Source organism: Oncorhynchus mykiss, chromosome 16 (assembly GCF_013265735.2).
Source record: "Oncorhynchus mykiss isolate Arlee chromosome 16, USDA_OmykA_1.1, whole genome shotgun sequence".
Taxonomy (NCBI): Eukaryota; Metazoa; Chordata; class Actinopteri; order Salmoniformes; family Salmonidae; genus Oncorhynchus; species Oncorhynchus mykiss.
Window position 1 is genome coordinate 36,548,881 of NC_048580.1, and position 22,616 is coordinate 36,571,496.

The window sequence follows — 22,616 nt, forward strand, 5'->3', positions numbered from 1 at the left end:
ATCATACCTAGCCTACATGTGGATTAGTACAGGACTGTAGGAATATACGCCTTTCTTTCGTTCAACATCCATGTAGTTCACTGTAAATATTGTATTAATTCATACATACGGTAGCCTACAGACGTACATATTTCAATTGCTTAGCTGCGTTATGGGCTGCAGAATAGGCTATAGCGCATATAACCAAACCTCCAACTAAAATCGACCACACACCTAACATTGCCTGTTAATATGCATGCAACGAGCAACAGACGCCTGCTGTCATACACACGGCATGTCTGAATGCCATTACATGCAAGGTAAAACAAGTGGAAGGCAAAATCATACAAACAGTTGAAACTCCTCGCTGGGTTTACCTGGAGTCCTTGTGACACAATGGCGCTACATGTTTTCATTCATTACTTTTTAATGAAGCTAAGTATGGCATCTGCTCCGTAGTGCAGGGAGAGGATCGGTGTACAAAAATAAAGAATCGTTTAAATTAAAAATACATTGACTTAATATGTTTCCTTTAGAAATACAATTCATTGAAACCAGCCCGCTAAAGTCTCGTCTATTGAAATTCGGCGGCTGCATGCATCAACAGCTGCTGTTTCGTGTGGTTTGCTCCGGGGCAAAGCATGCAACATTTTCATTACGACTATATCATAAATTCACTGCTAATCTACACCTGTTGTTTACGATGCATGGACTCCAACGTACGCATTTAATTTAGTGGCGTCAAAAATAACCCCTTGCAGAACGGGACATTTGAGTAGCCTACGTTGAACACAATGACAGATGACACGTCAATGGCGTTATTTGTAAATATAGTCTAAACATATTTTGAGATAGCCTATCTGTAACAGAATAGAGCCTATCTGTAATAGAATAGAGCCTATCTGTAATAGAATAGAGCCTATGTGTAGTAGAATAGAGGCTATTTGTAATAGAATAGGGCCTATCTGTAATAGAATAGGGCCTATCTGTAATATAATAGGGCCTATCTGTAATAGAATAGAGCCTATCTGTAATAGAATAGGGCCTATCTGTAATAGAATAGGGCCTATCTGTAATAGAATTGGGCCTATCTGTAATAGAATAGAGGCTATTTGTAATAGAATAGGGCCTATCTGTAATAGAATAGGGCCTATCTGTAATAGAATAGGGCCTATCTGTAATAGAATAGAGCCTATCTGTAATATAATAGAGCCTATCTGTAATAGAATAGGGCCTATCTGTAATAGAATAGAGCCTATCTGTAATAGAATAGGGCCTATCTGTAATAGAATAGGACCTATCTGTAATAGAATAGGGCCTATCTGTAATAGAATAGGGCCTATCTGTAATATAATAGAGGCTATTTGTAATAGAATAGGGCCTATCTGTAATATAATAGAGCCTATCTGTAATAGAATAGAGCCTATCTGTAATATAATAGGGTCTATCTGTAATAGAATAGGGCATGTCTGTAATAGAATAGGGCCTATCTGTAATATAATAGAGCCTATCTGTAATATAATATAACCTATCTGTAATAGAATAGGGCCTATCTGTAATAGAATAGGGCCTATCTGTAATAGAATAGAGCCTATCTGTAATAGAATAGAGCCTATCTGTAATAGAATAGAGCCTATCTGTAATAGAATAGAGCCTATCTGTAATAGAATAGGGCCTATCTGTAATAGAATAGAACCTATCTGTAATAGAATAGGGCCTATCTGTAATAGAATAGAGCCTAATGGTAATAGAATAGGGCCTATCTTTCTCGTAATTCATTATTATAGCAACACTAATAACGAGAAGAACAACGGTAACAGTAAAGCCATCATATTCATTATCATAGAATAATGTTAAATAGGCTGATAATTATAGCCAGTAATAACTATAGTAAGCTATTTATTTTTTTCCGTATTGTTTTTACTTGACCTTAAATTAGATTTTTGATGTGATCATTTTGAATGATCAGTAGTGATACTTGATAACAATCACCTTGCTGTTGAGGGATGGACCTTGACCCCATCACATAGGCTACCATGCTGTGTCCATTGCTAGTCCGGATCCCACGGGTTTGCGAAAAATAAGTTATTGCTCTCAAAGGGGTAGTCAAGAAGGTGCTGGTGGTGGCAATAGCGGTTGTACCGGAGAGGGAGGGGGGATCCGAGATGGTGCTCAGAGGAAGGAGGAGGAAAGAGATAATTTATCTAAGGGGGAGAGTATAGGACAAAAAGTGATAATGATGAATACATTGCAAAATGTTTTGTCCCTGACAAGGGTGTCAGATTGAATGGCCTGTGCGCATGTGCGAAGGTATCCAAACTGACAATGCTTGTGAGATGAAGATAGTGTTGTTGCTGCTTCTGGGCTCACGGAGGACGAGAGGAATCTACAAGCCGACAAGATGCGATCCAAGGCTAGGGCAAGAAAACTGGCCAAAAGTAGGTATTTTTCCCTTCTTACGCTTTCGGTCGGCGGCTCGAACCCTCGTCACCAATGTGTCATTGTCATTTATCAGTTCCTTTGGGGACGGGTCTTTGTCCTCCTAGGTATAATGTCGTTCTCTGTGTGAATAGTAACCTTAAGACATCCTACTTCGTGTCTCCAGCCTGCTCGCTGTTGCAGCCTCGGGTTCGCTTGTTCCCAACTTCAGAACTTTCATATATGCTGAGAAACACTGCTGGTGGTTTGTATTAAATATATGAGAGAAAAAACATGTCCATACAAACTGCGCTGTGGAGTCGTTTTGGTTTATTTTCTCGGAGGTAAGAAACGGCGAAGAATCGTTACCCGAAAGTTAGCTAAAAGTTTTCGAATGGGATAGTAACTTTTTTATTGAGTTTTTCCAAGTCTTGTGAAATAATATTCCTGTCTTTTGAAATAGTGGGCGCTCTAGCACTGCTCATGGCGATAGAAGGAGCACAGAATAGAGACCGAGTTCTGCGCACATTCCGCACAACCTTCATTGACGACAAGTGGGAGACGTTCAAATGTGAAATTGGAAAGAAATTGCTATTTTCATGAAGCATTTTATCCGTCCGTTTTTACCTTAGTAGAAAATGCATTCACGAAGTCGTTTTTCCCCTCTGGCCGCTTAACTACTATGGTGTTTTGTTCCTCTTTCGGGGAATGGCAATCAATAATGCTTCTTGTGCAAGAAGGTACTTTACGAACTGTTGCTGTTCTCATATACGGAAAAAAGTAATTAAAATTTTTGTGAACATCGTGTAGATGTTTGTGTATGAAGAAGGATGTTTCTCAGCTTGGACTCTGATATCTTTCCGATTGATTTGCTTATTGCGCATCCATGAATACAGTTGGCTTTTTCTGTAAATGTATATCATCAATGTAGGTGTTATTTGTTTTCTGAATAAAAGGTAAAGCAATAATGTGTGTTACACATATTTTCAGACTCGAAAGAGGATTCATTTTTTGATATGGGTGTTATCAATTATTTCAAGATGAGTTTCGATTATGGACATGTAGCGGTTGGTCATTGCAAATGCAGAACTTCGAGCAGATGAATGCTTAAACCAGTGAGGGCTCAGTGAAATGTATAGCCTAATGAGTTTAATCCATCAGCAGCCTATTAACGAATCTGAACGCGTAAGATATTTACAATTATTTAAGAAGTCGTTTATTTTCATTTCAGCATAAGCCCCTGAAAAACATTATATATGGCCTTTGTTAATCCCAAATCAACATTTTCAGATTTAAGGCATGTTACATTTCCAATGAAGGCATATTGGTTGTTTCTATCTCGCCGCTATGTTAACAAGCATGGTGAAATGACCGTGCTGTAAACGAGTAGCCTAGTACGTTGGTTGTATACCTCCTCCGTTTTCTACGCATTATGATCAATCATTTGTGTCAATGAGGACAAGACAAGTAAACATTTCAACAGTTACATATTGTGTTTGGAACCAGAAATAAACTATTACATTGTAAGCAGCGTTTCTTGTAATTGTGCTTGTGCATGTATGGTTCAAGTTTTTTAATTGTCGGTGTCACGCGCGGACATTTGTCAAGTCTTTGCAAAGAGAAAGCAGGCCCAGCTCTCGGGGAGAATCGTTATCAATTCAGGAAGGTATTTTTCATTTACAATATAAATAAAATAGACCTTGATCTTATTGCATTTTGATCCGAGTGCTATTTAAAATAAATGCCTGCATGAATTTGAGGAGACTTCTCACTCGGCGAGAAATATTCCATTCTTGCTAAACTTCCAGACCTTAGCGACCCCAATTTGTCTCGCCTTGTGTTGTAGTACATTGGAACTAATAAGTTATAAACAAAAAGAAGATCACATGAATATGGCCTTGTGATATTTAATAAAGCTGGGCCCGAGTTGTTGACAACATTTAGGCCATATGCCTACAGGATACTTGTGCAGTTACAGAGGCTATACACACCGTGGGATACTTGTCATACTCTCTACCTGTAGACAAGTCCTATAGCAGGCTGCACTTATTACATTTCCCCCCAAACTGGCATAATTTAAGTAGCGGTGGAACCTTTTTAAATTTCGACAGAGTTGTCATAGTCCTGATTAAATCGAAAAGGGCCTCATTTAAGGAGATTTATACAGACCTCCCCGGTCCAGAATCCTCAAATCCACAGGGATTCGGCTCTCAGAATCGCCTCCCTGAGCGGTGTCGAACTGGGTAAACTCTCATTGATCAATAAATGCTGTGACGGCCCGTATTTCCCCACATATACAGCTTAGGCCTTTTGGATATGTAGTGATATTTGAAAACACTTTTACACGTTTACGTGAATATGTTACATGGTATCATAGCCTGGTGGCCTGTAATTTAGATGATTGTTTTTAGGTTTGTTTATCTTATTTTTCCTAAAAAGGTAGGTCTATATCTCTTTCGAAATTTCACAATTTATTATTATTAGGCCTGTTGTTTATAATACAAATTATTATTGTTATTATTCATATGATTGTTATTATTATTATTACCCTTTTATATACTAATTTGAGTCATATGCTATAGCCTACAGTATTACAATACAATCTAGGTCATATTTTGGTGACCATTTTGAAATTATCTTTTGTTCGCTCTTGTAATTTGAGGCAGGCTAAAGGGTTGGTTAGATGTTTCTCGCTACAGTTAATTCAATTTTATATAGAATGGCACAGGCATCTCCTCTGTTGACTTCCCCTGGCATAAGTTGCTTGTGCACACCCCTCCCTTATTAGACGATACTTATTTTATTTTTGTCTTTATAGGCCTATCCTATGGTTCAAATGTTTGCAATTCGGTCTGAAACAACAGATGTGTGCTGACAACATGCCATTAAGGCTTAAGGCAGGATTCAATTGTTGAACATTACAGGTGACTTTTCCAGTAGGCTCCTACAGCAGGCCTACCTAGTGTCTAAAACCGAGCAAACATCGTAGATGATAAAAATGAAAATGGAGTATCGGTGTGTCTGCAATCTGGCCAGTAGATAGGCTACCTATGTCGACGCCTCACAATTGGATCTTGATTGATTTCTATAAGAGACATATTGTAAAATCATATAATGGTTTGACACGGCTATATTTTCTGCGTATATACAGTCTGCGTGTGTGTTGTGTTAACTGGGCCGCATATTCGCTAATGCTAAAAGTACATCTTAAATTAAATGTATCCACTGATGTGAAGTTTAAGACATTTTCATTTTGTTTAATATATGTCAACATTTAAGGTTTCACAAGATCAAGAGCGATCCCCAACCCAGTCCTTTAGGGTTAAAACTAAAATGTGAAACGTCTGGGGGGGACCGAGGAGAGGGTTGGGAAACACTGCCATAGGGGAACCATTTTAAGGTCTCTGAAGAACCATAAACGGGACGGTCCTTTCAAGAACCATACAAAAATCCCAAACGAAACCGGAATTGAATAGCCCTGCTGTAGGATATTTAAGGGATAATTTGATATTGGCGTTAAGGCCCTGTGTCTCTTTCCCAAGAGTCAGATGAACTCCTGGATACCATTTGTATTTCTCTGTGCCCAGTAGCAAACTTGCGACATTATCAACTCGGCCCTCACAGTTTCCCGCATGGATAAGCTTGGGTAACCGGACAGACACAGTTGTATTTGCGTCCAGTAATTTAGCCACTTTTCTTGTGTCCCAACTTTTCTTTATATTAAACAAGGTACATTTGTCAGCAAGACGCATCAATTAATTCAGGCGACAAGAGGAATGTTTTGTATCTAATGTCTCCTTCTGTTTGGAGTGGGTGAACGTGCGCAGGTAGCCTAATTTTGAAGTGATTTGTTTGACATTCAGAAGAAAACATTAAAAGATAATACATGCTTCCATTAAAATACATGTCTTTACTATTAAGCCCATAAAAAGAAAAAGGAAAGTAAAACTCTTAGGCCTCAAGACGCTTACACTTCTAAAAAAGCTGACACAAGATTTAGCCCAGGTAGTCTGCAAGAAAGATTAGGTGCTAACACAAAATAATTCCACAAGGTTTTTTAATGGACAGAGGAAGTAGTAGTTGTAGTAGTAGTAGTAGTAGAAGTATTGGACTAAACAGACACGGCTGCAGTATGATACGGTAGTAGTAGTAGTAGTAGTAGTAGTAGAATTATTGGACTAAACAGACACGACTGCAGTATGATAAGGTAGTAGTAGTAGTAGTAGTAGTAGTATTAGTAACAGTAGTAGTAGTAGTAGTAGTAGTGGTAGTAGTAGTAGTAGTAGTATTGGACTAAACAGACATGGCTGCAGTATGATAAGGTAGTAGTAGTAGTAGTAGTAGTAGTAGTAACAGTAGTAGTAGTAGTAGTAGTAGTAGTAGTAGTAGTAGTAGTAGTAGTATTGGACTAAACAGACACGACTGCAGTATGATAAGAGAGTAGTAGTAGTAATAGTAGTAGTAGTAGTAGTAGTAATAGTAGTATTAGACTAAACAGACACGGCTGCAGTATGATAAGAAAGTAGTAGTAGTAGTAGTAGTAGTAATAGTAGTAGTAGTAGTAGTAGTAGTATTGGACTAAACAGACACGACTGCATTATGATAAGAGAGTAGTAGTAGTAGTAGTAGTAGTAGTAGTAGTAGTAGTAGTAGTATTGGATTAAACAGACATGGCTGCAGTATGATAAGGTAGTAGTAGTAGTAGTAGTAGTAGTAGTAACAGTAGTAGTAGTAGTAGTAGTAGTAGTAGTAGTTGTAGTAGTAGTATTGGACTAAACAGACACGACTGCAGTATGATAAGAGAGTAGTAGTAGTAGTAGTAGTAGTAGTAGTAGTAGTAGTAATAGTAGTATTAGACTAAACAGACACGGCTGCAGTATGATAAGAAAGTAGTAGTAGTAGTAGTAGTAGTAGTAATAGTAGTAGTAGTAGTAGTAGTATTGGACTAAACAGACACGACTGCATTATGATAAGAGAGTAGTAGTAGTAGTAGTAGTAGTAGTAGTAGTAGTAGTAGTAGTAATATTGGATTAAACAGACACGACTGCAGTATGATAAGATAGTAGTAGTAGCAGTAGTAGTAGTAGTAGTAGTAGTATTGTACTAAAAAGACACGGCTGCAGTTTGATAAGATGATAGTAGTAGTAGTAGTAGTACTAGTAGTAGTACTATTGTTCTAGAAAGACACGGCTGCAGTATGATAAGATAGTAGTAGCAGTAGTAGTAGTAGTAGTAGTAGTATTGTACTAAAAAGACACGGCTGCAGTTTGATAAGATGATAGTAGTAGTAGTAGTAGTACTAGTAGTAGTAGTAGTAGTAGTACTAGTAGTAGTACTATTGTTCTAGAAAGACACGGCTGCAGTATGATAAGATAGTAGTAGTAGTACTAGTAGTAGTAGTATTGTACTAAAAAGACACGGCTGCAGTATAATAAGACAGTAGTAGTTGTAATAGTAGTACTAGTAGTAGTAATAGTAGTAGTGATAATATTGTACTAAATGACAAGGCTGCAGTATGATACGATAGTAGTGGCAATCACATAACATCAGAAACCAAACATCATTGACAAAAAACTTGAATTGTTGCGTCTCGTTGTGTCGTTGTCCTCAGGTGGCTACTAAACTAGGTAAAATTATCCCATTCCTAAATTAGCCATGGATGGAGATAAGGATTTGGACTTGTGGTTTTACTGAATTCTCTGTGCTGGTAAATGTTTAGAACTGCGATTTTGACCCAACCATAAATGCATACTTTGTGCCCCTGGACTGGAAGTTCAAGATGTAACTAGATGTCGTAGGCCAATGTTAACTAGTTGGCCTGGTGCATCGTTGCCCATTAAAGGAAGTTAGGCTAGCGAGCATTTTAGCCAGCCACATCATTTTGAGCTTACATTGATTGCACTAAATAGTTTTTGGTATATTTTAGTTGTCACTGTATTAGATTAAGCATAGGTGATTTGATGATGTTGAAATGGTGCTGGAATAGTGGAGGCAGCTCCTGTTTTCTTTGCCAATTGAGGTAACTCCATGGTTCTAAATCAATAGTTGTTTAGTAGTCCGAAATGTCAGAAACATTAACTTGTAACTGTATGTTTTGTGGACTTCAACAGACAGATGTTGCTTTATGTTTTTTTGATGAAAGAAGGTGCGTTTCATTGTGTTCTGCCACTGTGTCTTGTTATTGTCCCGGGCCTTAGGCCAATACTGTATATCAGGGTGTGAAGGCATACGAACTAGCAGGTTGTAGAGCAAACAACCCAATTAGCACAAGACATACTGTAGGTTGTAATATGGCTTTTCCCCCCTGGCTTTCCAGTGGTTTTATCATGGGGCCTCTCATATGCTGCTGCTGCTGCACCTTAGTCTCTGTAAACTCAAGAGACCATAGTGCTCGGCACTCACTCATTAACTGTAGGGAAGCCATTCACTCACTCACCCACTCACTCACTCGTTCTTGCACACACTCTCTCACACACATTTTCCCAGGATAAATGATTTTGGCAAGCATGCCATGTTAGCCCCAATATTTATCGGAGGTGTGTGTATGTGTGTGTACGTGTGTGTGTAAGGCCCACCCGAACGCCATGCAGCCTGCTGCCTGTGAAGCCGGCTCTTGTTTTTGAGCAGTGCAGTTCAGTCACTACTCAAAGCCCTAATCTCGCCTTCAGGTCTGCCTCATAATGGCACAAATAATGTCATAACCCAACATGGACTAGCCCCATATAATGGAATGTTTCTTATTGGACAAGTCCAGGTAGTCCCTCCTTGTTCATCCCATTTGGGCATAATGAACTCACCACAGTGTGAGAGAGATCTCAGTCAGACCCCGCCGTCCACACTTGGCCCCAGCAGATCCACAAGGAAAATACCTCTCCGCTGCCCACCACCCCTCACACCTACAGTGCCTTGCAAAATAATTCATCCCCCTTGGCGTTTTTCCTATTTTGTTGCATTACAATCTGTAATTTAAATTGATTTTTACTTGGATTTCTTGTAATGGACATACAAAAAAGTGTCCAAATAGGTGAAGTGAACTTTAAAAAAATGACTTGTTTCAAAACATTATAAAAAATAAAAAACGAAAAAGTGGTGCGTGCATATGTATTCACCCCCTTTAAATGAAGCCCCAAAACAAGATCTGGTGCAACCAATTACCTTCAGAAGTCACATAATTAGTTAAATAAAGTCCACCTGTGTGCAATCTAAGTGTGACATGCTCTGTCACATGATCTCAGTATAAATACACCTGTTCTGAAAGGCCCCAGAGTCTGCAACACCACAAAGCAAGGGGCACCACTAAGCAAGTGGCACCATGAAGACCAAGGAGCTATTCAATCAGGTCAGGAACAAAGAAGAAGAAGTACAGATCAGGGTTGGGTTATAAAAAAAAAGATCAGAAACTTTGAATATACCACGGAGCACCATTAAAACCATTATTAAAAAATTGAAATAATATGGCACCACAACAAACCTGCCAAGAGAGGGCCGCCCACCAAAACACAGGGACCAAGCAAGGAGGGCATTAATCAGAGATGCAACAAAGACACCAAAGATATAAAGGAAGAGCAGCAAAGCTCCACAGCGGAGATTGGAGGATCTGTCCATAGGACCACTTTAAACCGTACACTCCACCTTTCTGAGCTTTACGAAAGAGTGGCCAGAAAACAAGCCATTGCTTAAAGAAAAAAATAAGCAAACACATTTGATGTTCGCCAAAAGGCATGTGGGAGACTCCCCAAATATATGAAAGAAAGTACTCTGGTCAGATGAGACTAAAATTAAGCTTTTTGGCCCTCAAGGAAAACGCTATGTCTGGTGCAAGCCCAACACCTCTCATCACCCCGAGAACACCATCCCCACAGTGAAGCATGGTGGTGGCAGCATCATGCTCTGGGGATGTTTTTCATAGGCAGGGACTGGGAAACTGGTAAGAATTGAAGGAATGATGGATGGCGCTAAATACAGGGATATTCTTGAGGGAAACCTGTTTCATTCTTCCAGAGATTTGAGACTGGGATGGAGGTTCACCTTCCAGCAGGACAATGACCCTAAGCATATTGCTAAAACCACTCTCGAGTGGTTTAAGGGGAAACATTTAAATGTCTTGGAATAGCCTAGTCAAAGCCCAGAACTCAATCTAATTGGGAATCTGTGGTATGACTTAAAGATTGCTTTACCCCCAGCGGAACCCATCCAACTTGAAGAAACTGGAGCAGTTTTGCCTTGAAGAACCGGCAAAAATCCCAGTGGCTAGATGTGCCAAGCTTATAGATACATACCCCAAGAGACTTGCAGCTGTAATTGCTGCAAAAGGTGGCTCCTCAAAGTATTGACTTTGGGGGGGGGGGTGAATAGTTATGCACACTCAAGTTTTCATTTTTTTTGTCTTATTTCTTGTTTGTTTCACCCCCCAAATTATTTTGTATCTTCAAAGTGGTAGGCATGTTGTGTAAATCAAATGATACAACCTCACCAATAATCTATTTTAATTCCAGGTTGTAAGGCAACAAAATAGGAAAAATGCCCAAGGGGGTGAATACTTTATGTGACTTAATTCGCTTTTTTTGGGCTGCAATCTCCCAATGTTTTGGCAGTTTGTCCTGCGTGCCGAGGATGAGATGTGATATAAATAGGCAGGAGGCATACTGCAGAGTGGTATGCATTTGCCAGGGGGAAAAAGAAAAGTCTTTCCACTCCAGTTAAAGGCATTTCTGTGTATCGTATTCCAGACGGTGCTGTGCAGAGAGTCAGTCAAAGTTATCACCCAGACAACCGAAAAGACTAAGAGAGGGCCTGGGTCTTGTTCATTACGACACACAACTGAAATAGGTTATAAAGCATTTTGCAACAAAATATTTGATTTTCTTATTGGATGAATCTTGGTAGGCCCTTGCAGTATTTTTCTGTTTTCTTCCATTTGGTGAGTAATGAACATGACCCTGTCTGTAAAAAAAACATGCTTCCTTCTCGTTTCTTTAGTGGAATGCAAACACAATCATTTTCTCTCCGACCATGCCTCGGTGTGATTACATCCCCGCTGTTTGACTTTTTAAAACATTTTTTTTAAACATATGGGATGTTGACTGGGAAATTTGCATGTTTAAGCTGCACTCATGATTCAGAGAAATGTAACATCTCTGCATTGTGACTAGTCAGTGGTAAATGGCACATTACTTTTCTTTTAAAGTTAATTGTGTTCTATGGTCCTGATAACTTAATTCAAATTCCACAGTCATTTGCTTGCTTAGTTAAATGCCCACATACAGTAAATACTCACTTGATTTACATCTTACTCACTCACTCCCTATTGGCTTGCTGCTGTACTGTGCTTCACCTATCAGAATGGTATGTTGCCCCAGATCCTTATATTCCCTTCATCCTGTAGAGACAAAGCTAAGGAGACAAAACTCTCCTCCCCAGAGACTTCCTCTTTTTTGTCTTGGAGATGTGATTTTAATTTAACCTTTATTTTACTAGGCAAGTCAGTTAAGAACAAATTCTTAATTTACAATGACAGCCTAGGAACAGTGGGTTAGCTGCCTTGTTCAGGGGCAGATCGACAGATTTTTACCTTGTCAGCTCAGGGACTCAATCTAGCAACCTTTCAGTTACTGGCCCAGCATTCTAACCATTAGGCTACCTGCAGCCGTTTAACGTGGTGCTACTTTAAAGTGCCCCCTCTCATTGGACTGTGCTTTTAAAGCATTGGCTCCCTCTCTGGTTTCCCCGTAAGTTTATATCTCCACCAACCCCCTCTCTGTCCCTACCAGTCTCAAAGTTCCTTGTCGCCTCCCTCCCTCTCTCTCTGTATTGTCATAATCACAAAGATGGGCATGTAGTGTCTCATTAGGAGTGGATTCAAACAGGACCGCTCAGAGGCTCGGGCAAAACCATGCCAAGACAATTTTTTCTCCTCTCTTCCCTTCTTCTCTAAAATCAGGTTATTTAATTTGCCACAATAATGCCCCCTGGTCTGGACAATTACTTTGGACGATCATTGGGCTTTTGACAAATTTGCTCTGATGGGAGGGGAGGAGAAGGGGGGGGGGGGGGGGTGGAGATTCTCAGAAGTAATTGAGGCATCATTATCATTATCCAATGGCATTTGGTAGCCATGCGGACCTCACCAGGCCAGCAAAAGGCAGCACCTCTATTTGTTTAACACGTCACTTTCTTGTGGAAGAATGGTGAGCTGGGTTAGAGAGGCATCAGTGCTCTTTCAGAAGAAATATCCACTTCTATCATGTTTCAGGAGAAGACCCAGATGCAGACAGCGTCAAAGTAACACAAGTGTATTACTAGATCAGGGGGCAGGCAAAACTACAGGTCAAGGGCAGGCAGAGGTCAGTAATCCAGATCAGAGTCCATAAGGTACAGAACGGCAGACAGGCTCAGGGTCATGGCAGGCAGAGGTCAGTAATCCAGAGCAGAGTCCGAAAGGTGTCAATAATCCAGGGTGGTGTGACAAGGTACAGAATGGCAGGCAGGATCAGGTTAGGCAGGATCAGGGCAGGCAGAAATGGTCAAAACTGGGAAAACTAGAAAGTACGAACACGGACAAGAGGGAAAATGCTGGTAGACTTGACGAACAAAATGGACTTGCAACAGACAAACAGAGAACACAGGTATAAATACACTGGGGATAGTGGGAAAGATGGGCGACACCTAGAGGGGGTTGGAGACAAGCACAAAAACATGTGAAACAGATCAGGGTGTGACAGTATCCCCCCCTCTAGGGGCGCCACCTGGCGTCCTACCTGGGCGCATACCTGGTTAACCGGGGTGCTGGCGGGGGAAGTCGGCGATGAGGGCTGGTTCCAGGATGTCCCTAGCGGGGACCCAGCACCTCTCCTCCAGGCCATAACCCTCCCAGTCAACCAGGTACTGGAATCCCCTGCCCCGAGGTCGAACCTTCAGGAGATGGGAGACTTTTTTTACTACCTCTTCAACCACTCTGTCTCCGAAAATTGCCTTCTTTATATCAATGGAATACTCCCCCGTTTGCAACACAATTAGTCCATCTCTCTGGATCGCCATTTATTTTCATTAAAAAAGGTTCAACGAGTGGTGGCATGCTGATTAAGGAGACTCCCGAGAGAGACGCTAATATTGGTGTGTTTAACTTCATTAACTATAGTGTGGCTTGCTGGAAAAGTATATAAAACCTCAAACCGAAGACCTTAATTTTCCTCCACTGACGTCAGCATGCCAAGCAAACCATTACCACTGCGTTTGGCCTTAATAACTTATCCTTCTTTTGGAGGAACCCTGATCTTATTTCTTAAGCTGTGTGGTTCTTTACGGTATTACTTCTCGTTCCGGCTTTCAGATTCAGAAATGTGCCACAAAACTAAGCGTTGGTGGTATTTACCAATGTATTACAAATATTAATATTTTACCTTTATTTATTTAAGCAGGGAGTCATGCTGAGTCTCCATTTCCTAATCATTGTTTTGAGATGCACTTTCAATCCTGATAGTCCTCTGGGCCTCTGCCCTGGCACGTTATATAGCCAGCGTTAACAGCCAGCGTTAGACAGCCAGCGTTAACAGCCAGCGTTAGACAGCCAGTGTTTGACAGCCAGCGTTAGACAGTCAGCGTTAGACAGTCAGCGTTAGACAGCCAGCGTTAGACAGTCAGCGTTAGACAGTCAGCGTTAGACAGACAGCGTTAAACATTCACCGTTAGACAGCCAGCGTTTAACAGCCAGCGTTAGACAGTCAGCGTTAGACAGCCAGTGTTAGACAGTCAGCTTTAGACAGCCAGTGTTAACAGCCAGCGTTAGACAGTCAGCTTTAGACAGCCAGCGTTAGACAGCCAGCGTTAGACAGTCAGCGTTAGACAGCCAGTGTTAGACAGTCAGCTTTAGACAGCCAGTGTTAACAGCCAGCGTTAGACAGCCAGCGTTAAACAGCCAGCGTTAGACAGCCAGCGTTAGACAGCCTGCGTTAGACAGCCAGTGTTAACAGCCAGCGTTAGACAGTCAGCGTTAGACAGTCAGCTTTAGACAGTCAGTGTTAACAGCCAGCGTTAGACAGTCAGCGTTAGACAGTCAGTGTTAGACAGCCAGCGTTAGACAGCCAGCGTTAGACAGTCAGCGTTAAACAGCCAGCGTTAGACAGCCAGTGTTAACAGCCAGCGTTAACAGCCAGCGTTAGACAGTCAGCGTTAGACAGTCAGCGTTAGACAGCCAGCGTTAAACAGCCAGCGTTAGACAGACAGCTTTAGACAGCCAGTGTTAACAGCCAGCGTTAACAGCCAGTGTTTGACAGCCAGCGTTAGACAGTCAGCGTTAGACAGTCAGCGTTAGACAGCCAGCGTTAGACAGTCAGCGTTAGACAGTCAGCGTTAGACAGACAGCGTTAAACATTCACCGTTAGACAGCCAGCGTTTAACAGCCAGCGTTAGACAGCCAGCGTTAGACAGTCAGCGTTAGACAGTCAGCGTTAGACAGCCAGCGTTAGACAGCCAGCGTTAGACAGCCAGCATTAGACAGTCAGCTTTAGACAGCCAGCGTTAGACAGCCAGCGTTAGACAGTCAGCGTTAGACAGCCAGTGTTAGACAGTCAGCTTTAGACAGCCAGTGTTAACAGCCAGCGTTAGACAGCCAGCGTTAAACAGCCAGCGTTAGACAGCCAGCGTTAGACAGCCAGCGTTAGACAGCCAGTGTTAACAGCCAGCGTTAGACAGTCAGCTTTAGACAGTCAGCTTTAGACAGTCAGTGTTAACAGCCAGCGTTAGACAGTCAGCGTTAGACAGTCAGTGTTAGACAGCCAGCGTTAGACAGCCAGCGTTAGACAGTCAGCGTTAAACAGCCAGCGTTAGACAGCCAGTGTTAACAGCCAGCGTTAACAGCCAGCGTTAGACAGTCAGCGTTAGACAGTCAGCGTTAGACAGCCAGCGTTAGACAGCCAGCGTTAGACAGACAGCTTTAGACAGCCAGTGTTAACAGCCAGCGTTAACAGCCAGCGTTAACAGCCAGCGTTAGACAGCCAGCGTTAGACAGCCAGCGTTAACAGCCAGCGTTAACAGCCAGCGTTAGACAGCCAGCGTTAAACAGCCAGCGTTAGACAGCCAGCGTTAAACAGGCAGCGTTAGACAGCCAGCGTTAGACAGCCAGCGTTAGACAGCCAGTGTTAACAGCCAGCGTTAGACAGCCAGCGTTAACAGCCAGCGTTAGACAGCCAGCGTTAAACAGCCAGCGTTAGACAGCCAGCGTTAAACAGCCAGCGTTAGACAGCCAGCGTTAGACAGCCAGCGTTAGACAGCCAGTGTTAACAGCCAGCGTTAGACAGCCAGCGTTAACAGCCAGCGTTAAACAGCCAGCGTTAGACAGCCAGCGTTATACAGCCAGCGTTAGACAGCCAGTGTTAACAGCCAGCGTTAGACAGCCAGCGTTAACAGCCAGCGTTAGACAGCCAGCGTTAAACAGCCAGCGTTAGACAGCCAGCGTTAAACAGCCAGCGTTAGACAGCCAGCGTTAGACAGCCAGCGTTAGACAGCCAGCGTTAGACAGCCAGTGTTAACAGCCAGCGTTAGACAGCCAGCGTTAACAGCCAGCGTTAGACAGCCAGCGTTAGACAGCCAGTGTTAACAGCCAGCGTTAACAGCCAGCGTTAACAGCCAGCGTTAACAGCCAGCGTTCACAGCCAGCGTTAGACAGTCAGCGTTAGACAGCCAGTGTTAGACAGTCAGCTTTAGACAGCCAGTGTTAACAGCCAGCGTTAGACAGCCAGCGTTAAACAGCCAGCGTTAGACAGCCAGCGTTAGACAGCCTGCGTTAGACAGCCAGTGTTAACAGCCAGCGTTAGACAGTCAGCGTTAGACAGTCAGCTTTAGACAGTCAGTGTTAACAACCAGCGTTAGACAGTCAGCGTTAGACAGTCAGTGTTAGACAGCCAGCGTTAGACAGCCAGCGTTAGACAGTCAGCGTTAAACAGCCAGCGTTAGACAGCCAGTGTTAACAGCCAGCGTTAACAGCCAGCGTTAGACAGTCAGCGTTAGACAGTCAGCGTTAGACAGCCAGCGTTAAACAGCCAGCGTTAGACAGACAGCTTTAGACAGCCAGTGTTAACAGCCAGCGTTAACAGCCAGTGTTTGACAGCCAGCGTTAGACAGTCAGCGTTAGACAGTCAGCGTTAGACAGCCAGCGTTAGACAGTCAGCGTTAGACAGTCAGCGTTAGACAGACAGCGTTAAACATTCACCGTTAGACAGCCAGCGTTTAACAGCCAGCGTTAGACAGCCAGCGTTAGACAGTCAGCGTTAGACAGTCAGCGTTAGACAGCCAGCGTTAGACAGCCAGCGTTAGACAGCCAGCATTAGACAGTCAGCTTTAGACAGCCAGCGTTAGACAGCCAGCGTTAGACAGTCAGCGTTAGACAGCCAGTGTTAGACAGTCAGCTTTAGACAGCCAGTGTTAACAGCCAGCGTTAGACAGACAGCGTTAAACAGCCAGCGTTAGACAGCCAGCGTTAGACAGCCAGCGTTAGACAGCCAGTGTTAACAGCCAGCGTTAGACAGTCAGCTTTAGACAGTCAGCTTTAGACAGTCAGTGTTAACAGCCAGCGTTAGACAGTCAGCGTTAGACAGTCAGTGTTAGACAGCCAGCGTTAGACAGCCAGCGTTAGACAGTCAGCGTTAAACAGCCAGCGTTAGACAGCCAGTGTTAACAGCCAGCGTTAACAGCCAGCGTTAGACAGTCAGCGTTAGACAGTCAGCGTTAGACAGCCAGCGTTAGACAGCCAGCGTTAGACAGACAGCTTTAGACAGCCAGTGTTAACAGCCAGCGTTAACAGCCAGCGTTAACAGCCAGCGTTAGACAGCCAGCGTTAGACAGCCAGCGTTAACAGCCAGCGTTAACAGCCAGCGTTAGACAGCCAGCGTTAAACAGCCAGCGTTAGACAGCCAGCGTTAAACAGGCAGCGTTAGACAGCCAGCGTTAGACAGCCAGCGTTAGACAGCCAGTGTTAACAGCCAGCGTTAGACAGCCAGCGTTAACAGCCAGCGTTAGACAGCCAGCGTTAAACAGCCAGCGTTAGACAGCCAGCGTTAAACAGCCAGCGTTAGACAGCCAGCGTTAGACAGCCAGCGTTAGACAGCCAGTGTTAACAGCCAGCGTTAGACAGCCAGCGTTAACAGCCAGCGTTAAACAGCCAGCGTTAGACAGCCAGCGTTATACAGCCAGCGTTAGACAGCCAGTGTTAACAGCCAGCGTTAGACAGCCAGCGTTAACAGCCAGCGTTAGACAGCCAGCGTTAAACAGCCAGCGTTAGACAGCCAGCGTTAAACAGCCAGCGTTAGACAGCCAGCGTTAGACAGCCAGCGTTAGACAGCCAGCGTTAGACAGCCAGTGTTAACAGCCAGCGTTAGACAGCCAGCGTTAACAGCCAGCGTTAGACAGCCAGCGTTAGACAGCCAGTGTTAACAGCCAGCGTTAACAGCCAGCGTTAACAGCCAGCGTTAACAGCCAGCGTTCACAGCCAGCGTTAGACAGTCAGCGTTAGACAGCCAGCGTTAGACAACCAGCGTTAGACAGCCAGCGTTAGACAGCCAGCGTTAGTGACAGAGAGAGAGAGAGAGAGCAAAGAGTAAAGAAGGAAAGACGCTGTGTTAAAGGCCCTCATCCTGGCCCGTAGACCTGGAAAAAGTTATCACATGAACCATCTGACCTTTGACCCATCCACTACCATGGCTGCCTGGACACACTTCAACAGGGACGGGGTGGCGGGTCGGGGTAAACCCACTCAAAGCTAGTGCATTCACTTTCTTGAGTCGTGGGAGGTTAAACCTCTTTAGATTGGGTGATAATGTAATAGGTAATAGGCGGTCATTTTGGTTGGGAGAGGGAGGTCAAATGCATCATGAATACATTGCATTAGGCCAAATCATTTTAAAGGGTTGTAAACTTGTGAAATTTGAATGAACTCATTCTGTCTGCAAGGTGATGGAAGCCGTCAGAAGAGACATGCTCAAGGTGTTGTCGTTTTACAATTGAGAAATAGCCACCATGTTCTTTGTATCAACAGGAAGTAACACACTGTACACTCCATGCTGAGTTTGACTCCTTAGAAACGTTTTGTCGCTGCAACTGGCACCTTATCAGACACATTGAACAGTTCATTCAAGAAGGTGTCTGTGTGTGTGGGAGGCGGGGTGAGTAGGTTCCTGACGTCTCGTGGACGACCTCCTCCTGCGGAACGCCAGGGAGACTCTTGGGAGCTCTTTGAAAGAATGCGGTGTCTTTGTCCAGCCCGATAAAAGATGCCATAGTTTCCCTTTTCCTCTTCTTTGTGCCCTTGCTGGGAGCTCCAGTAGAAGTGCAAATTGTCCTCTCTCCGAGGGGCTATCCTGAACCTCGGCCAGGCCCCGCTGCTGCCTTCTAATTACCACACAGTACCCAGAGAGTTCTGGAGAGGAAAGGGGGCCGGATTCCCACAACCACCTGGCCTTCTCTTCTCCGCGGCTTTGATGGCTGACATCCCTGCTCTCCACCCCTCCTGTTTCTCTCTCTCTGTCCCTCCCTTCCCACCACTACCATACATTTCTTTCTCTCTCTATCCTCCCGTCTCTCTTTCTATTCTCCTCTCTCTCCCCCCTCTCATTAATAGAGGTTTTGACTTGCTTTCTGACCCTGACAAACTGCTCTTGTTGAAAGAGAGATGAGGAGGGGGTCGGGGGTGCACAGGATAGAGGTTGGAGGGCTGGAGGCTGGAGGCACAAGGGAGTGGGTTTGAGGGGTGGGAGGGAAGGAAGGGGTGGCCAAAGAGAGTTTGTAAAGTATGTATCCGAAGTCTATTACCATTCGGCAGGATTCTGTAAAGTCTCCCGAGGACCCCCCCCCCCCCCACCCACCTACCTTGCTCCCACTGTACCCGACAGACTTAGTGAGAAAATAATACACAGAGGAAGAGTGTTGACTACTCCACTTCTTCAGTCTGCCCATTCACCAGGGTCTCTAACCCCACTGATAGAGCTCCACACAGCCATCTGCTAGGCACTGCTATGCTAGGCTATGTTAGGTTAGGTTTTGCTATGTTATGCTATGCTACGCTCTCCTCAGTTAGCATCTCATCGCTAAAACTGTTCAGTCTTTGCTCACAACTGCACAGTGGATGTTTTGACTCTTAAAACAGATTCATTCTCAAGTTCATACAGCGAGTGTTTGTCCAATCTTTTTTCTACCAACAATAAGCAGTTCTGAATATTTATTGACGACTGTAAATTATACTGCGTTGCTAATTATGATATCAATTTTAAACTGTATTAAATGGCACGCTAATTATGCTAACAGCATTCTCTTTTGGCTAAACCATGTATTCTCGTAAATTCACACAGACACACACACGCACAAACACAAACACCCACACATGCAAACCCTCTAATTCACTCTCTTATTCGCATTTTCTTACAGCTCCATTAAAGGGCTGAATCAATAAAATCCCTCAGCCAAATCATAGCTGTGCCGGCAGGAGAGGGGGAGATGGGCTGCGTTTTGACAGAAAACAAATTGCTCTATTAAAACCCTGTTCTGTGTGACGCCATCACCTGGGCAAAGCGCCAGCTAGCATGGCCACCATTTGTATTCTCTCAGTATACAAAAGGCAGGCAAGGGCAGGCAGATTGCAGCACAGCGCCCACCGCAGTAGCACACGTCTGACAGCAGAGCAGAGGCCCCCAGAGATGAACATGAACTCTCCTCCCAAATAAACAGACAGCTGTCCTCCCACAACACACCGCTCCTTTTTCAACCCTTTTGTCATGGCAAGCCTAAATAAGTTCAAGAGTGTGCTTAACAAGTCACATAATAAGTTGCATGGACTCACTCTGTGTGCAATGATAGTGTTTAAAATGAGTTTTTAATTACTATCTCATCTCTGTACATTCTGTAAGGTCCCTCAGTCGAGCATTGAATTTCAAGCACATATTCAAACACAAAGACCAGTTTTCCAATGCCTTGCAAAGAAGGGCAGCAATTGGTAGATGGGTACAAAAAACTGCCATTGAATATCCCTTTGAGGTGTAGTTATTAATCACACTTTGGATGGTGTGACAATACGCCAGTCAGCTGCTAGAGAGGAAGGGAACTGCTCAGGGATTTCTCCATGAGGCCAATGGGGATCTCTAAACAGTTACACTGTTTAATGGTGTGATAGGACATCACTGAGGATGGATCAACAACATTGTAGTTACTCCACAATACTAACCTAAATGACAGAGTGAAAAGAAGGAAGCCTGTGCAGAACAAAAATATTCCAAAACATGCATCCTGTTTGCAATAAGGCAGTAAAGTATAACTGCAACAAATGTGGCAAATAAATGAACTTGGTGTCCTGAATATAAAGCATTATGTTTTGGGCAAGTTCAAAACAGCACATCACTGAGTACCACTCTTCATATTTTCAAACATGGTGGTGGCTGCATCATGTTATGGGTATGCTTGTTATCGGCAAGTACTAGGTACTGTTTTGGGATAAAAATAGGCAAAGTCCTAGAGCAAATTCAACTTTCAGCAGTACAATAACCTAAAACACAAGGCCAAATATACACTGGAGTTGCTTACAAAGATGACTTTGAATGTTAATTCCTGAGTGGCCTAGCTACAGTTTTGAGTTAAATTGGCTTAAAAATCTATGGCAAAACTTGAAAATGGCTGTCTAGCAATGATGAACAACCAACTTCACAGAGCTCTAATACATTTTTTAAAGACTCATAGCTGTAATCACTGCCAAAGGTGATTATAACATGTATTGACTCAGGGCGGTGAATATTTATCACTACATGACCAAAAGTACGTGGACACCGACTCGTAGAACATTTCATTCCAAAATCATGGGCAGTAATATGGAGTCGGTCCCCATTTTTCTGCTGTAACAGCTTCACATCTTATGGGAAGGCTTTCACCTAGATGTTGGAACATCAATCTGTTGCCACAAAGTTGGAAGCACAGAATCGTCTAGAATGTAATTGTTTGCTGTAGCAGATTTCCCCTCACTGGAACTAAGGGGCCTAGCTTGATCCATGAAAAACAGCTCCAGACCATTATTCCTCCTCCACCAAACATTACAGTTGGCAATATGCATTCGGGGAGGTAGCGTTCTCCTGGCATCCGCCAAACCCACGTTCGTCCATCTGACTGCCAGATGGTGAAGCGGGATTCATCACTCCAGATAACGCGTTTCCACTGTTGTGATATTTGCCTTGTTTGCGGCATCTGGGCCATGGAAACCCATTTCATGAAGCTCCCGATGAACAGTTCTTGTGCTGATATTCCTTTATGAGCCAGTTTGGAACTTGGAAGTGAGTGTTGCAACAGACGGTTTTATCTGATGGCATGCAACACCCCAATATACCTGAAGGGGACGTAAACAAAAGAATTAGCGTAGCCGGCGCTACACAAAACGCAGAAATAAAATATAAAACATTCATTACCTTTGATGATATTCTTTGTTGGCACTCCTATATGTTCCATAAACATCACAATTGGGTCTTTTTCTGCGTCTCAGACGTTTTTGGCGACATCGTGTGGAAGTTGTAGGAACTGCAAGCTCCCGGCTATATATTTTTGCATGCAATAAACAATTCAGAGACTGGCGGATTAATACTTTTCTGTGGTTTTTGTGACCAGGTATTTATTGGGATTTCGCTTGCTGTTCACGTTCTGTTATAGTCACAGACATTATTTAACCAGTTTTAGAAACTTCAGGGTGTTTTCTATCCACACATACTAATCATATGCATATACTATATTCCTGGCATGAGTAGCAGGACGCTGAAATGTTGCACGATTTTTAACAGAATGTTTGAAAAAGTAGGGGGTAGACTGAATTAACGCACTACGCACTTCAGCACTCGGTGGTCCCATTCTGTGGTCCCATTCTGTGAGCTTATGTGTCCTACCACTTTGCATTGTTGAGCCGTTGATGCTCCTAGACTTTCCACTTCACAATAACAGCACTTGCAGTTGACCCGGGCACCTCTAGCAGGGCAGACATTTGATGAACTGACTTGTTGGAAAGTTGGCATCCTATGATAGTGCCACATTGAAAGTCACCGAGCTCCCCAGTAATGCCATTCTACTGGCACTCTTTGTCTATGGAGATTGCATGGCTGAAATAGCCAAAACCACAAATTTGAAGGGGTGTCCGGATACATTTGTAAAATCGTGGCCAAAAGTTTTGAGAATGACACAAATATAAATTTTCACAAAATCTGCTGCTC

General features: G+C 43.3%; 1 protein-coding gene across 1 annotated transcript in view; it reads left to right on the forward strand.

The window, feature by feature from the left end:
* Positions 1-2,072: 2,072 nt before the first annotated feature.
* Positions 2,073-22,616, forward strand: part of LOC110491048 (histone-lysine N-methyltransferase PRDM16) — a 394,111-nt gene continuing 373,567 nt past the window's right edge. The window contains exon 1 of the mRNA XM_036946771.1: positions 2,073-2,417. Within this exon, the coding sequence (XP_036802666.1) occupies positions 2,381-2,417 (37 nt within the window). The 5' untranslated portion in view covers positions 2,073-2,380. The remainder of the gene's footprint in view (positions 2,418-22,616) is intronic.